Source organism: Nymphaea colorata, chromosome 7, assembly GCF_008831285.2.
Source record: "Nymphaea colorata isolate Beijing-Zhang1983 chromosome 7, ASM883128v2, whole genome shotgun sequence".
Lineage (NCBI taxonomy): Eukaryota > Viridiplantae > Streptophyta > Magnoliopsida > Nymphaeales > Nymphaeaceae > Nymphaea > Nymphaea colorata.
The window spans coordinates 15,123,773-15,137,225 of record NC_045144.1 but is presented as its reverse complement, the minus strand read 5'-3'; the positions used below and the strand labels follow the sequence as shown (position 1 = coordinate 15,137,225).

The 13,453-nt window shown below is 37.1% G+C and overlaps 1 protein-coding gene across 6 annotated transcripts; it reads left to right on the top strand.

Moving 5' to 3' along the window:
* The first annotated feature begins 1,100 nt into the window (after nt 1–1,100).
* Nucleotides 1,101–12,040, top strand: LOC116257468 (protein MEI2-like 2). Of its 6 annotated transcripts, XM_031634247.2 has the most exons (14): nt 1,102–1,279; nt 1,647–1,697; nt 3,641–3,682; nt 3,816–3,956; nt 4,036–4,505; nt 6,012–6,170; nt 6,248–6,364; nt 6,460–6,611; nt 8,863–8,954; nt 9,063–10,020; nt 10,113–10,197; nt 10,277–10,345; nt 11,385–11,564; nt 11,652–12,040. In XM_031634247.2, the coding sequence occupies exons 3-14, from the start codon at nt 3,652–3,654 to the stop codon at nt 11,673–11,675; spliced, it is 2,478 nt and encodes an 825-aa protein (XP_031490107.1). In that variant the 5' UTR covers nt 1,102–1,279; nt 1,647–1,697; nt 3,641–3,651; the 3' UTR covers nt 11,676–12,040. The 6 variants fall into 6 exon arrangements, with proteins under 6 accessions (XP_031490111.1, XP_031490107.1, XP_031490106.1 ...); XM_031634251.2 differs by lacking the exon at nt 1,647–1,697 and having other exon boundaries at nt 1,101–1,279; nt 8,863–8,903; XM_031634246.2 differs by lacking the exon at nt 1,647–1,697.
* The last annotated feature ends 1,413 nt before the right edge of the window (nt 12,041–13,453 follow it).

Sequence of the window (13,453 nt, the reverse complement as noted above, 5' to 3'; positions counted from 1 at the left end):
GCCAATAGGTCAGTGTTTTTTTGGTTAAAGTACTGAAAATGCGGCTCACTTCCAAATCTGATCTCCTATTATTTGTATACAGTAGCTCTTGAAAAGCTATTAAAGTTTCACATCTTGAAAATTGACTGTATAAGAAGGTTTGTGTGGAATCATTATCAGATTTAGTCAAAATAACATGTCAAATACTTCCGTATTCCTCTTCAACTATACTTGGAAGTGGATACACGTGCTAGGCAGCTGTGGCCAAATCATTGTTTGGAGGACCTAGGATATCTCTGTCTCTCTCTCCTCCCCCCACCAAAACTACCATGAGCAATTATATATATGAAAACACTAGATTTTTTTGATTTTTTATCAATCAAAATATCTTTTACAACTGAATTTAACTTTATCTAAAGTATTGGACAAATACAGATTAACAAAATTATCAAGGATTGTGAACACATATAATCACACAAGGCAGAATCTAGAAGTACGTGTGAATGAGATTCCTTCGTACCCACTAGCCACAACTTTGGCCCTTTCCTTTTTCTTTTTGTTTACTATATGTTGAGGCTTCATTTTGGCAAAAGAACTGGAAATCAATGTCCAAAGACCGTAACTGGCAGTCACGAGGCCGACTTCATCCCTTATTGGACTTTGCCCCACTCCATTATCCAAAACATGCTCAGCCTGCCAGCTTTACCAGAACCTGCAGTTTTGAACTGCTTCGTTTTGTTTTTTCATACAATTTAAATAAAAATTAACTTTTTAATTGTTCATTGTATTTTTACTTATTTTTTTTAAATAAAATTCTAAATATTTTTACCAATTCACAACCAATTTACCAAATCACTTAATCAGCCAAAGACCGTACGGACAGACAAGTGATTCTAGTGAATAACTACGGATGAAACGAAGCTTAGAAAAGTTGCTCCCCTCCACCAAGACCTTAAATCCTCATCATAATGATATCTAGGCATCTGTGACGTGTCGGTTACGACGGATGCCAAATCTTGCTGAAAACCAACTTAATGAGTCAATTTTTCTCTCTTCCTCATTTATGTGAACGAATTTATGTGAACGAAAAACAAGTATTATTTTTCGTTTTTCAACAGTAAAAAAATATTATAGATCGATAGGAGGAGGAAGAGAAGGCAAAAGCAGGAAGACGAAGCAAGGACGCCATTGGGTTTTGGTTCCCCGCAGAGACACACAACACCACCTACCAGTGGGTATTCCATTACCCTGCAGAAGCGGAGAAACTTCGTGGGTGTCTTACATTTTGTGAATTCCGAAGGTTCTCTCTCTCTCTCTCTCTCTCGTTTCTCTCTCTCGTGTTCATTCATTAGGCATCGCTGGTGGCCTGCTCTTTTGCTGCAAAGAAGGAGCTGGTAGCTCCCCTTCTCGTTTTCTCTTTCAGTTTCTCCATGCCGTGAGATTTTTGCACGGCAAAGATTTTTTTTTTCAGCGTTCTTCTCTCTCTATTTTTTTTTTCTTTTCGTAGAAGGCGAGAGTCCAGGGATTCCAATTATCATTTTGTTAGCTCCTTCTGCTTTCACGTCGTGTTCATCACTGGGGAGATAAACAATGATTGGCGCTTTTTATATGAACATGATATAGGCGCTCTAAATTGTTTATCTTTCTCGATTTCTTTCTTTTGGCAGGAGCTGTTGGAACTCCTTTGTCCAGTAACTGATCCTAGTGGTTACTTGGGAGTACGTTTTCTATTCGCTTACATATGTGTCTCTTTATTGATTTCCTCTTTATTTCTTTGCTCTAGCTTCTGGTTACTTTCTCGCTTTCTTTTTTTTTTTTTCCTTTTTTTTCCCCCTCATCCGCTTTTAAGTGTCCAAGCTTTTCTTTTATCTCTTTTTTAATGATAATTTTCTTCTTTGTTTAGCCTCTCATTGAGTTGCTGATAGATACTCTGTTTCGTCATGATTTGTTCACGCTTTATGGAAGATTGTTTATTGGGCGCTTGACATGTGCAATATGCAGGCAAGGGCTCTTGTGTGATTGAACTTTTATTTAGATGGTGACAGTCATAGAATGTTCTGTAATTTTCTGCTTTTTGGTGGTTGTCGATGGATAATTTGTTATTGGTTTTGTTCTCGTGAGTGCTTCCTGTATTATAGAGAAATGATTTTATTAATTTGTTTACAGCGAGCTACTCTTCGCCTAGCAATTTAATTTATAGAATCCAACGCTTTCATTTATGGTAGAATATATGGTTTTCCTTTTTCATTATGGTAGAACATAAGGTTTTCTTTTTCTTTCCCGCTGTTCTTCCAATGTACTGTTGAGCGATTGAAGCAAATATATTTAGGAGTCCGTTGACTTTATTTTTTGACCATAGAACCTTAAGCTTCTACGAACTTCTCTTTAGACAGAAAGAGACGTGCATTATTTATCTTTTTCTTGGTTGGGGTAAGGCATGGTGGGTCCTTTTTGATTAAGGAACTTATGAGGGCATCTCCAAGCAGTGTGATAGATAGCAGAAACTGTCAGCTATACTATAAGGGCTTGTCCTTCCAATAACGTCTGATACTCTGGCTCTCTGAGGGGTCAGCCTTCTAGCTAAGCTACCAAGGGTTATGCTTGTGCATCAATTTCTTATGGATCAACTTGGAACAGAAGTTGCTTCTTCTTCCAATTCCTTATAGAGTCTACTGGATAACCAGAAAATACTGTTAGTATGATTATTTGAGTTTCAAAAGTTAAGCAAACCATCTAGTCTAACTTCAAAAATCTGTAATTGTTGGTTGAGACTTGGATGATAGAAAATGACGTCTTTGTTCATGACTGTATACTTCCTATTGGTGACTGAGCCAATTCCACAAAGACACAGCAGTCTTATCTTATTTTGGCTGGTGAACGAACTAATCCATCAAATAATTGACCGTATGATTGCCCAGGTAGATAATATGGGATCTCCAACACTTTGGACCATCAATGTCCACTCAAATGCAAAACAGTGAACACTGGACATGTTCTCCAGGTTCAAGTCACAAAGCATGCAACTATTCTGGTTTTCTAATTGAAGTTGAGGGGTCTAACTGAAAATCCTGATTTTTGGTTTTTTCAGGATTAGGGCACCTAAAAATAGAAAAAATACCGCAACCAACCCCACCTTAAATTGATAGCATGATCCGGTTAATTGATGTGCTCCATTATCCACCAATTGAAGTAATATCAATCTGCTAGCAGCTTGGCAATCCACCTCTTTAGTAATAGAGATTGTCTTCTTTGTGACGGCATCATCTATTTATGCCTATATTCTTTTGTCTTTGCTCATCCATAGCTTCATTGAACATTAACATATCCTATTCTCCCTAAGCGCCTAATTGCAATCTCAAATGCAGCCATCTGTTATTGCTGATGATTCTGCTATAAGTATGTGATATTCCCTAATCGTTCCAGCTTCTCATGCAGAGCTGCTTGTGGTAAGAATGGATTTCGTTCTAGTTCTCAGAAATAATATTCCAAAGTATTGCAGAAGGAAAATGGCTGAGTTGGTTTTTTGCCTTTTTATGATTGTTTTTTCTGCTTGCAACAGTAACATTGGCACTTTATGTATTTGATCTATATGTCAACAGATTTTTTGTGATCTTCAATCACTTAAAGTTCTCTTTTGATACATTTGTTCATCCCTTCACAGAGTCCAATGCGATGGGTGAATCTTCTGGGTTCTCACATCAAGGTTTTCTCTTTTCCTTTAACCATTACTATTTAGTATTTAGACTATCATTTGTCTTCTTATGGTAGCCTTTTCCAGTGTCTTATCACTTGTCTATTCTTCTTAACCTTGGACTATTTATTTCTGTTTTCGATAGGCTCAGCTCAAGCAACTTCAGTGACAATTCCTCAAAGGGAAGCTACTGCATGGCGAATTGAATCTAAGCCTCGGATATATCATGGATCAGAGGATAGCAACCTATTTTCAAGCTCTTTGCCTGTTTTGCCACATGAGAAATGTATTCTTTTGACCTTTTCAGTTCTAATGTTTCTATTATCTTAGTGAACATTGGATAACTGGATATGATATGTTAGCAGCAAGTCTTGACGGGTTGGATCATGGAGTGGATATCAATGGAACCTCATCATCAATTTTAAACCATATTCATCCAAATGGAGAGATTAAAGAGTCCGTTGAAGATATTGATCATCTTGCAGCTGGAAGTTTTCTGCCTGATGATGAGGACGAACTGTTAGCTGGCATCACAGGAAACTTTGACTACAGTACCTTGCCTGGTCATCTTGAAGATTTAGATGATTACGATCTCTTTGGCAGTGGTGGGGGCTTGGAACTGGATTTGGAGCCACAAGAGAGCCTCAACCTGAGTTTTGCAAAGGCAACCATTTCAGATAATTATATTGGAAGTGGTGTCGGACACTCTGGGCTTTCAAATGGTGTGGGAGCTATTGCCGGGGAGCATCCATATGGAGAACACCCTTCTAGAACATTGTTTGTGAGGAATATCAATAGCAATGTTGAGGATTCAGAGCTGCGGTCTCTGTTTGAGGTAGTTGGTTGATTTCTTTTCTTCTTGTTCTTTGTCATTTTCCACTCTTCTATATCTTTGTTGTCATTGGTACTCTCGTTCAGTACATGATAACCGTAGAATGTACCATCTGTTAAATGCAGCACTTCCTGTTTTTTTGGTATTGCTTATCTTACTTTAGTCTTTGTGTTTCTCAGATGCAATGATCTTATCCATAAAAAGGTCTTTTATTGCACGTGGAACAGTTGTGTTTCTTTATGAGGATGCTTTTTTCTTGTTTCTTTAATATCCTGTGCATCCAAATAGACTGCAATAAGACTTCCACAAAAGGAGGTTCATGCCTTCATCAGATGTTGGAAGCTTCTTGCTCCCATCTTAGCTGACTCTTACTTTAATCTTTGTGTTTCTCAGATGCAATGATATTATCCATAAAAAGGTCTTTTATTGCACGTGGAACAGTTGTGTTTCTTTATGAGGATGCTTTTTCTTGTTTCTTTAATATCCTGTGCATCCAAATAGACTGCAATAAGACTTCCACGAAAGGAGGTTCATGCCTTCATCAGATGTTGGAAGCTTCTTGCTCCCATCTTAGCTGACTTAACTACTTTCTGTGCTTGTGTGCAATTTGTTTCTGATGTCACAGATCTTGAAATTTGAAATTGCATGTCATAGAGGACATGATTCAATCTATTTTCTTGTGTTCATTGGCTTTGGTATGTGATAGAACTGTTGCAGTTATGGATAGTAAAAAACATTTGCTGTTCTCTTACGTACTAGCCTTTGTTCTTTGTGGTCATCCATAAGCTTTCTATTCTGTGCATCTATGTCACATAGGTATGGGTAGGGTTATGGGTACGGGTACAGGTACGCAATTTTAGAAAAACTTGGTATGGGGGTACGACAGCAAATGTGTGTGCATTATATATATATATATATATATATATATAAAACAAAAAATAAATTTAAAGGAAAATTCATACTGATTTAAATATAAAAAGAACATATAAAAATTTAAGATTTTAAGTTGAAGACAGAACTATGAAAAATAAACCATTAACTGATTAACAGGTTTCACATGGTTAATGTTCAGAAGCTAGTCATATACTTCATTGGATTCATCTTTTTCTTACTTTTTTTTTGCTTCCATAATAATAAAAATTGATCCCTCATGTCATTCGGGACAATCCTAGAAGTCTAATGCTTTATGGTGATCTGAATGATGTCATAGGAAGCTAGATTTTTAGATGTTTATACACTTTTACCTTTTGGATAGATATGCCATGTTTTCTCAAAAAGAAAATGAGTTCCAAAGTAATCATTGTAGAGATAATGCATCTACCTTTATTTTCTCATAGTGTGAATTTTGCCCTGATGCTTAATCTTTCTCTTTTTTCTTGTATTTTACGTTTGTTAGCCAATTGACATGCAACACTTACTTCTAGGCTTTTCTTGTTTATGGTTTTTTTGCTTACTCATAGATCATGAAATGCAACTCAACACCATGGATTTTTTTTTTTCTATTTGTAGCAATATGGTGCAATCAGGTCTATGTACACTGCCTGCAAACATAGGGGATTTGTCATGATATCTTACTATGACATCCGCGATGCTCGGAATGCAATGCGTGCACTGCAGAACAAGCCATTACGTCGAAGAAAGTTGGACATTCATTTTTCAATTCCAAAGGTTTGTTCTTTGTTGGTGTAAAAATTTTTATGTGGTTTCAGCATTGTGGACAATTTCTAGCTTAAATTGAATTTCAGGACAATCCTTCCGATAAGGATATAAATCAGGGAACTCTTGTAGCTTTTAATCTGGACCCCTCTGTTTCCAATGATGATCTCCGCCAGATCTTTGGTGCTTATGGAGAAATAAAAGAGGTCACTTCTATAGCTTATGTTGCTTTGCTTTTCTACACATCATGTATGTATTCACTGGTTTATTGTCTTTTACTTTCCTGCAACCTTCTCAACAGATTCGAGAAACCCCATATAAGCGGCATCACAAGTTTATTGAATTCTATGATGTCAGGGCAGCAGAAGCTGCTCTTCGGTCTTTAAACAGGAGTGACATTGCTGGAAAACGTATAAAGCTTGAACCGAGTCGCCCTGGGGGAGCTCGGAAAAGGTATATTTATTGAAAAAACTGGTTTCCTGTGAGTAAACTATTGCAACACAAAAAGTTTTAAGTGCCTCTAGACTAGTTGTCACATGAAACAACTAGAGGCAACCATGACCATTTTGATATCAGTGCTCTCTGCCGTTTGAAATTTATATCTAGTTTAAAGTTTGACCTCCTTTACAAACTACATGTTTATGTTCCTTCAATATTTTATGTTTATGATTTAACTTCATTTATTTGATACAACCTATGTCTCATGCTGATTATGATCATATTACTGAAGAAGACTTATCGGATGATTCTGATATACATTCCATATTCTAGTTATTGTGCTTCTTTTTTTTTGTGCTTATTAGTCTATCTCCATCCATGGTACTATTAGACTGTCAGTTGCATTTTTGGCAATTCAACAATATGACTTTGGAGCTATGTTGCACGGGCTCACCCAAAACTCGAAAGGGTGCCACACCCATGTTGACACAGCAGGACACTGGCATGAGGTCTGACTCAGCCTAGACACAGTAAATACCATGTGATGTGAGGTGCAGTTAATGCACCCATGGCCCACGTTGCCCAAATTTGGACAGGCAACTTTGACCGAGTAACATAAATGAAAATTCCCAAACCGAAATCCATTTGATCTGTGATTTAAAGAAACAAAAATGGAATTTGATTTTTTTTATTGCATGTTAAATAACAATTATTTTGTCTAGTATCATTCTCTTTAATTTTCAATTCAATGCTTAAATGAAATCCACTTTTCATTGTGGTGCATATTTTGGCATGTTGGAAATATTATGTGCTTATTGGTTTATTAATTCTGAACTATAATTTGTGAACGTATTTGTCTGTTTGCTATATATATATATATATATATATATATATATCGAGAGAGAGAGAGAGAGAGAGAGGGTTCAAAGAAGCTCTAAACCTGTATCTGTATCCATGTGATATGGCTTTGGAGGTCCCCTAGTTTCTTTCGTCTGTAAAGCTTTTGTCCACCAAATATTTATGCTTTTGTTCATGTTATGGATGTTTTGTATTGTGTTCAATGTGCTTATCACCCTCCTCTAATTTGCCTATGTAGCTCCTGGTCATTCTATGGCCCGTCTATTTGATTATGGATGAAATTGGTTAACTATCGAATACTCAACTATTTGTGATACAAATTTCATTGTAAAGGGCATAGCCATAAAAAATGAGAGAAAAGAACACACACACACACACACACACACACATTTTTCTGAAGGAGACGTGAATGAATTTTTTGTATATCTTTTACATTTTTGTGTATTTTTTCATTATTCTCTTTTTTATCATTAAAATAATTATGGAATCAAATTTAAACTTAAATTAAATCATTTATCATCATACAAACATTATTTTTATCATGTTATGTAGTTTTTTTGTGTCTTATTAGTTTTCATTTATTTTGTTTTTACCTAATTTTGATTTTTTTTTTTTTGTTCAAAGTTTGTGAGATTTTCTTGACACAAATAACTTTGCTGAAAAATAACTGAGAAAACTTTGCCGTTAGAAACCCAAGAAAGATATTTGTGGTTATGGTGTAGGGATACTCAATGAAGAGACATTTTGTGTCTGCTGAAAGCTTCTGAATTTCTGAAAAATTACTTTTATCTTCTATTTTCTGGAAGGTCTAAACATAGTTCCTCTGATAATGTTGAACTTTTCTACAGTAATTTATGATGAAAAAAGTTGTTTCTTATGTCTGTGATCTATAAAGGTGTTTATCTAGTTCCGTTAGTGTTTTTAGTGCATCCATTCTAATGGTCTGCATCCATTTTCAACACCCAATTTGATTTTGTAAATGTTGGTCGAAATATATGGCATGTATCTGAAAGATGTTACAGTATACATGTATGTATGTACGTATAATTATGTATGTGTATATACATACATGCATGCACACACACACACACACACACACACACACACACACATATATGTAAGTTCTGAGAGCCTCCTTCACTAGAGGGACAAAATAGTAGTTTTGGGTTCAAAAGTCGTTGAGCAGAAGAGGTCTCATGATTTGTTAGGTTTTGATAAAAGTCGTAGAGCTTAGCCTCCGCCTATGGTTAACACTTGGTTTCTTTTGAAAGTGCAAACTTCTTGCAGATGCAATACTCGGCGAAGCTATGTATTTGCTTTCCAGTACATGACAAACTGTGGGAAGTTTTCTAGTTTTGCTGTCAGGAACTCAACTCAAGTTATTTGGATCTAATAATGTCTGTTTCAGCTTCATGCAGCAATTGAGCCAGGACCTGGACCAGGATGAAGGTAGAAACTATCGAGTCCAAGTGGGTTCTCCGATCGGGAGCTCTTCTTCTGGTGCTTGCTAACTTCTGAGATATTCTTCTTTTGCCAAGAAATTTGCTTCTTTTGTTTACTTTGCTTTTGAAATGTGCAATCTGAAGCAGAATAAACTGTTTATGGCAGGCAATTGGGCACAGTGCAGCCCCAGAGAAAATAGTTCATTTCATGGTTTTAGCCCATCTCCAAGTTTGAGAACCACTAGTCCCATTGGTAGCAACAGTCTACCCGGATTAGCATCTATTTTACCATCTCTTGTGTCCACTTCTGTGAAGATTGCGCCTATTGGTAAAGATCAAAGCAGGAGCAGCTCTGCAGAGCAGGCATTCTTAAACAAATCCATTAATAATGCTGGTTTTTCTCATTCTCGTTCCTTCCCAGAGAATAGTAGTCAAATGATGCCAAATCTGGGGCAGGGTGCTGGTAAAATAACCCTTGGTCAAAGTTCGTCTTCTGCATCAGATGTTAGTACATTAAGTGGACCTCAGTTTCTCTGGGGGAGTCCAACTCTTTATTCTGAGCATACCAGTTCCTCATTCTCTTCTGCTTCTGCACTTGGTTATCCATTTCTTTTCAACAATCAACCACATGGTTATTCTTATGCAAATCGTCAGACCTCCTTGATGAGTTCATCAAACCATAATCAATATCATTTTGGTTCTGCTCCATCTGGTACCCCCTTTGAGAGGCACCAAGGTTTCTTCCCCAGCTCCCCTGAAACAGCTTATATGGGTGCTCTTTCTTTTGGAGATGTGGGTATGAATCGTACTGAAGGTGGTTACATGATAAATATTGGCAATAGAACCACTGTGGACTCTGAAGTTGGTATTTTGAAAAATGTGATGGCCGGAATTGGCTCACCAAGCTTACCAGTTTATCCATCACATAGATTAGGGAATTTGGTACATGGGGGTATTCCCTTCCCTGGGCGTTTTGAGGTAATGGCTAATCGTGTAAGAAGTCAACGAGTTGAGAATGATGTAACCCAGATGGACAACAAAAAGCAGTATCAACTTGACTTGGACAAAATAGCCAGTGGTGAAGATACCAGAACAACACTCATGATAAAGAACATCCCTAATAAGTATGATGATTTGGTTTTGAGAAATTTATGGAACTTGAATTTCTGAGAATTCATTGTCTGTCAATTTAACTTGTTTGCAATATGAATTTCAGGTACACGTCCAAAATGCTGCTTGCAACCATTGATGAAAATCATGGGGGCACATATGACTTTTTTTACTTGCCCATAGACTTCAAGGTACTTTTCTTTTCTCACATGTACTATATGTAAGGACAAAATATGTGGATTTTCCTGATGTTTCCTTTTATATGTGCAGAACAAATGCAACGTGGGTTATGCTTTCATAAACATGGTGTCTCCTTCCCACGTGATTCCTTTCTCTGAGGTTTGTATAAGTTGTATAAACCTTTGCTGGTTGACAGTTATTTGGATAGTAGCACATCATCTGCGACCCGGCCTTGCACATGGATCTGAGTTAATTGAGTTTGTAGTTGACAGCTTCGTTTTAAAAAATTATGTGGACAGTGGACTTGAGAAGAACCTTCCAATTCAAAAAGAGCTCCATTTGACCTGGAAGTGCCTGTATTCTTGGCTGGATTTAGTAAAAGCAAAAGAGTTTGTAGTATTAAAATGAACAAAATTCTGATGCTTTATAATTGAGATTTCGGAGGTTCTTCTATGGCTAGTGACTTCTGTGTCTGAATTCCAAATTCAAATCAAATTATACCTTCAGCTGGTTCTTCTGAGGGCATACAGTTCGCTCTTCTAGTCTGGAGATCATAGTATAAGTTATAGAATTTGTTGGGAAAATCCCCCTATATAGAGGTGAAAAAATAGGTGTAGATGAATGATCAGCTTCTTAGCTGGTGGTGCTAAAACAACAATAAAAACAGCTAATTTTAAGCCTTTGGACCATTTGATAGAATGGGAAATCACAAATATGGAAACCGGTTTGCTGCTTTTCTTTCTTTCTTTTTTTTTTTTGCCAAATTTCTTGGTGTTGCTAAACTGAGGACCCTCATAGAAGCTGTCAGTTGGAGGGGACTTACGCATTTGGAGAATGGGAATTGCCAAAATCCTGAATGTGCAACCCTGTTCTACGAGGCGGTGTAGAGCCATATTTTGAAGCAAAAGCACACGAAAGTGGGTCTCACTTACCTTTTCCATGTTGGCGTACTCTTTCTTGTATCTGCTATCTCTGAAACAACCATCTTGATAGTACTTTGTCCAAGATTGCTATTGCAGCAATTCCTATTTAAGGTTCAATCCCCTAGTCTATAACTATTGCATGAAAGTTTGACATGCGATTGAGTTTTTAGACACTGATGAAATTTTACTAATCCTTCTGACCGAACATTAATTTGAATCAAAAGCACTAATTTGCTTACCTGCTATTAAGTAACAGCCGATTTTGTGCTGGACAGGCCTTCAACGGAAAGAAGTGGGAGAAATTTAACAGTGAGAAGGTGGCTTCACTGGCATATGCTCGTATACAGGGTAAAGCTGCTCTCATCACTCATTTCCAGAATTCAAGCCTAATGAATGAAGACAAGCGCTGCCGTCCTATCGTCTTTCACTCTGAAGGCTCTGAGGCTGGAGATCAGGTGGGGCGGTAGATTCTATTTGCTTGTTTCCTGGTAAGCTCTTTTGGGTAATATCATCTGGCTTTAGTAATCAACAAGTTAATCCAGGAACTGTGTCAGAAAACAACGTGAACTCCCATCCTTGTCACATGGATGCAAAACTCGGCTATTTTGTGAGGAGGTCTGGTGAAGGTCCGTGTTCGTGAAAAGAATGGGAAAGGTAAAGGGGTTGAAATAGCCTTGAAGGTTTATGGTTCATCAGTCCTGTCCAAAGCTGTTAATATTTTGTATATAGCAAGTCGATTATGTGATGATGTCATATGGTGTGTCCACTTTTGAAATCAATGGATGCATCAAAAAATTGTGTGGCCTAAAGAACATGTGAATGAAGAGGATGGTGTAAAGAATGGTAGAATAGCATCCAAATGTACAGATAAACAGAAGCCTGCTCTGATGTATTTACTAGCAGAATCTGTCAATCGAGTTTTTGTTACTTATGTTAAGTTGGCCATGGTCAGAAGAAAATGCGTAGAACTTCGTGGATTATCTTAACATGTGGGGTTCGTCATAGTCCTTGACTTGTCTTGTATATAAAAATGTACGAAAAACTGTTGGATGGAGAAATCTCTCGGCCTCTCACAACAACACTGTCTGATGCATTGAATTGGGCACTGTGTTCAATCATGTCTGCCCAATACAATGCATCAAATGGTTGTGTTTAAACAGAAATCCGGATGGTCGGAGGATTTTAACCCCTGGAAAACTGTATCTGGAGTGGCTTTTTTTTTTTAGCGGAAATTAAAGGTCTTCATGCTAGAAAATGGAGTTATAACATGAAACTTGGGATTCTGTTGAGGGTTTCTTTGACCTGGTTGAAAGTGTACTGACCATGGATCTCTGAATCTTGTCATCTTTTTATCATCCTTTACCTAAGAGATCTATATTTTTAGGTGTAAGTAATTATTTTTCTGGCAATAATGGTAGGGAGCCTGCACTTGCAACCCCCACCCCTCCACCAGATGTTCTTCAAAACGGGATAAAAAACTCCGCTTAGACACTAGATAGCGTTAGCTCTGTGAATTTGTGAACTAAGCACATGTAGCTGTAGGCTTTTTTGGGCCTCTTGACTACTATTGACTAGTCAAGTGCCTTTTCTTTTTCCCCCAAAAAGGCAAACTGGTGTAGATATACTCCTACCTGTCTATATCACTCTGCAAATTGACATTTACAGTTGAGTCTTTCAAAACCAGTATGGAGGTTGATCTTTCCAGCACTGCCCAATGGCTACGATAGTCGATTGAACCGCCAGTTGATGAGAACACTTTAAGGCACTGCCCACGAACAAGGTGTCATAGGTTGGATAATGAAAATCTGATTGCAGCGCTAATTCTTATCAAAACATAGCACCAAAGATGGGGGATTGGATAATGAAAATCTGTACTGAAAACCATATTTGGGCAAATGTCATGCATTGATATTTATTGACGACGCAAATACTTGCCTTTGCTTCACTGCATTCAAAGATAATAGTAATGGGTGTCATGCCTCCAATTTTCTTTTTACATGGGTAGGGTAGGGATATTAATATATCCGATTTGGATCAATTATCTGACCAAATCATTTTGAGGAAAGAAAACGTAATATCCTATTAAGAAATCAGATTAGATTCGGATTTAAAAAATGACATCCTGTCATATTTAGATTCAATTTTGGATATATATAAATATCTGATTTGATTAGGATCAGATGTAGCATTTAATAAATATCGTATATCTAATGTTCTTACATTTTGAAGACTGGCAAAATTCAGTTCAAAATTCTGATTTGGATTCATTTATGAATATAAAAATTGAATTTAGATTGTGAAATCAGATTTCAGATTTGGATATGACTATTCTTTGTTCATATTT

Excerpts from the sequence above, each read along its gene's own strand:
- LOC116257468 (XM_031634246.2), top strand. The coding sequence starts at position 3,652 with ATGGGTGAATCTTCTGGGTTCTCACATCAAG. Across the intron at positions 6,612-8,862 it reads CCTGGGGGAGCTCGGAAAAG|CTTCATGCAGCAATTGAGCC; the intron begins GTATATTTATTG and ends TGTCTGTTTCAG. Across the intron at positions 11,565-11,651 it reads GCTCTGAGGCTGGAGATCAG|GAACTGTGTCAGAAAACAAC; the intron begins GTGGGGCGGTAG and ends AAGTTAATCCAG.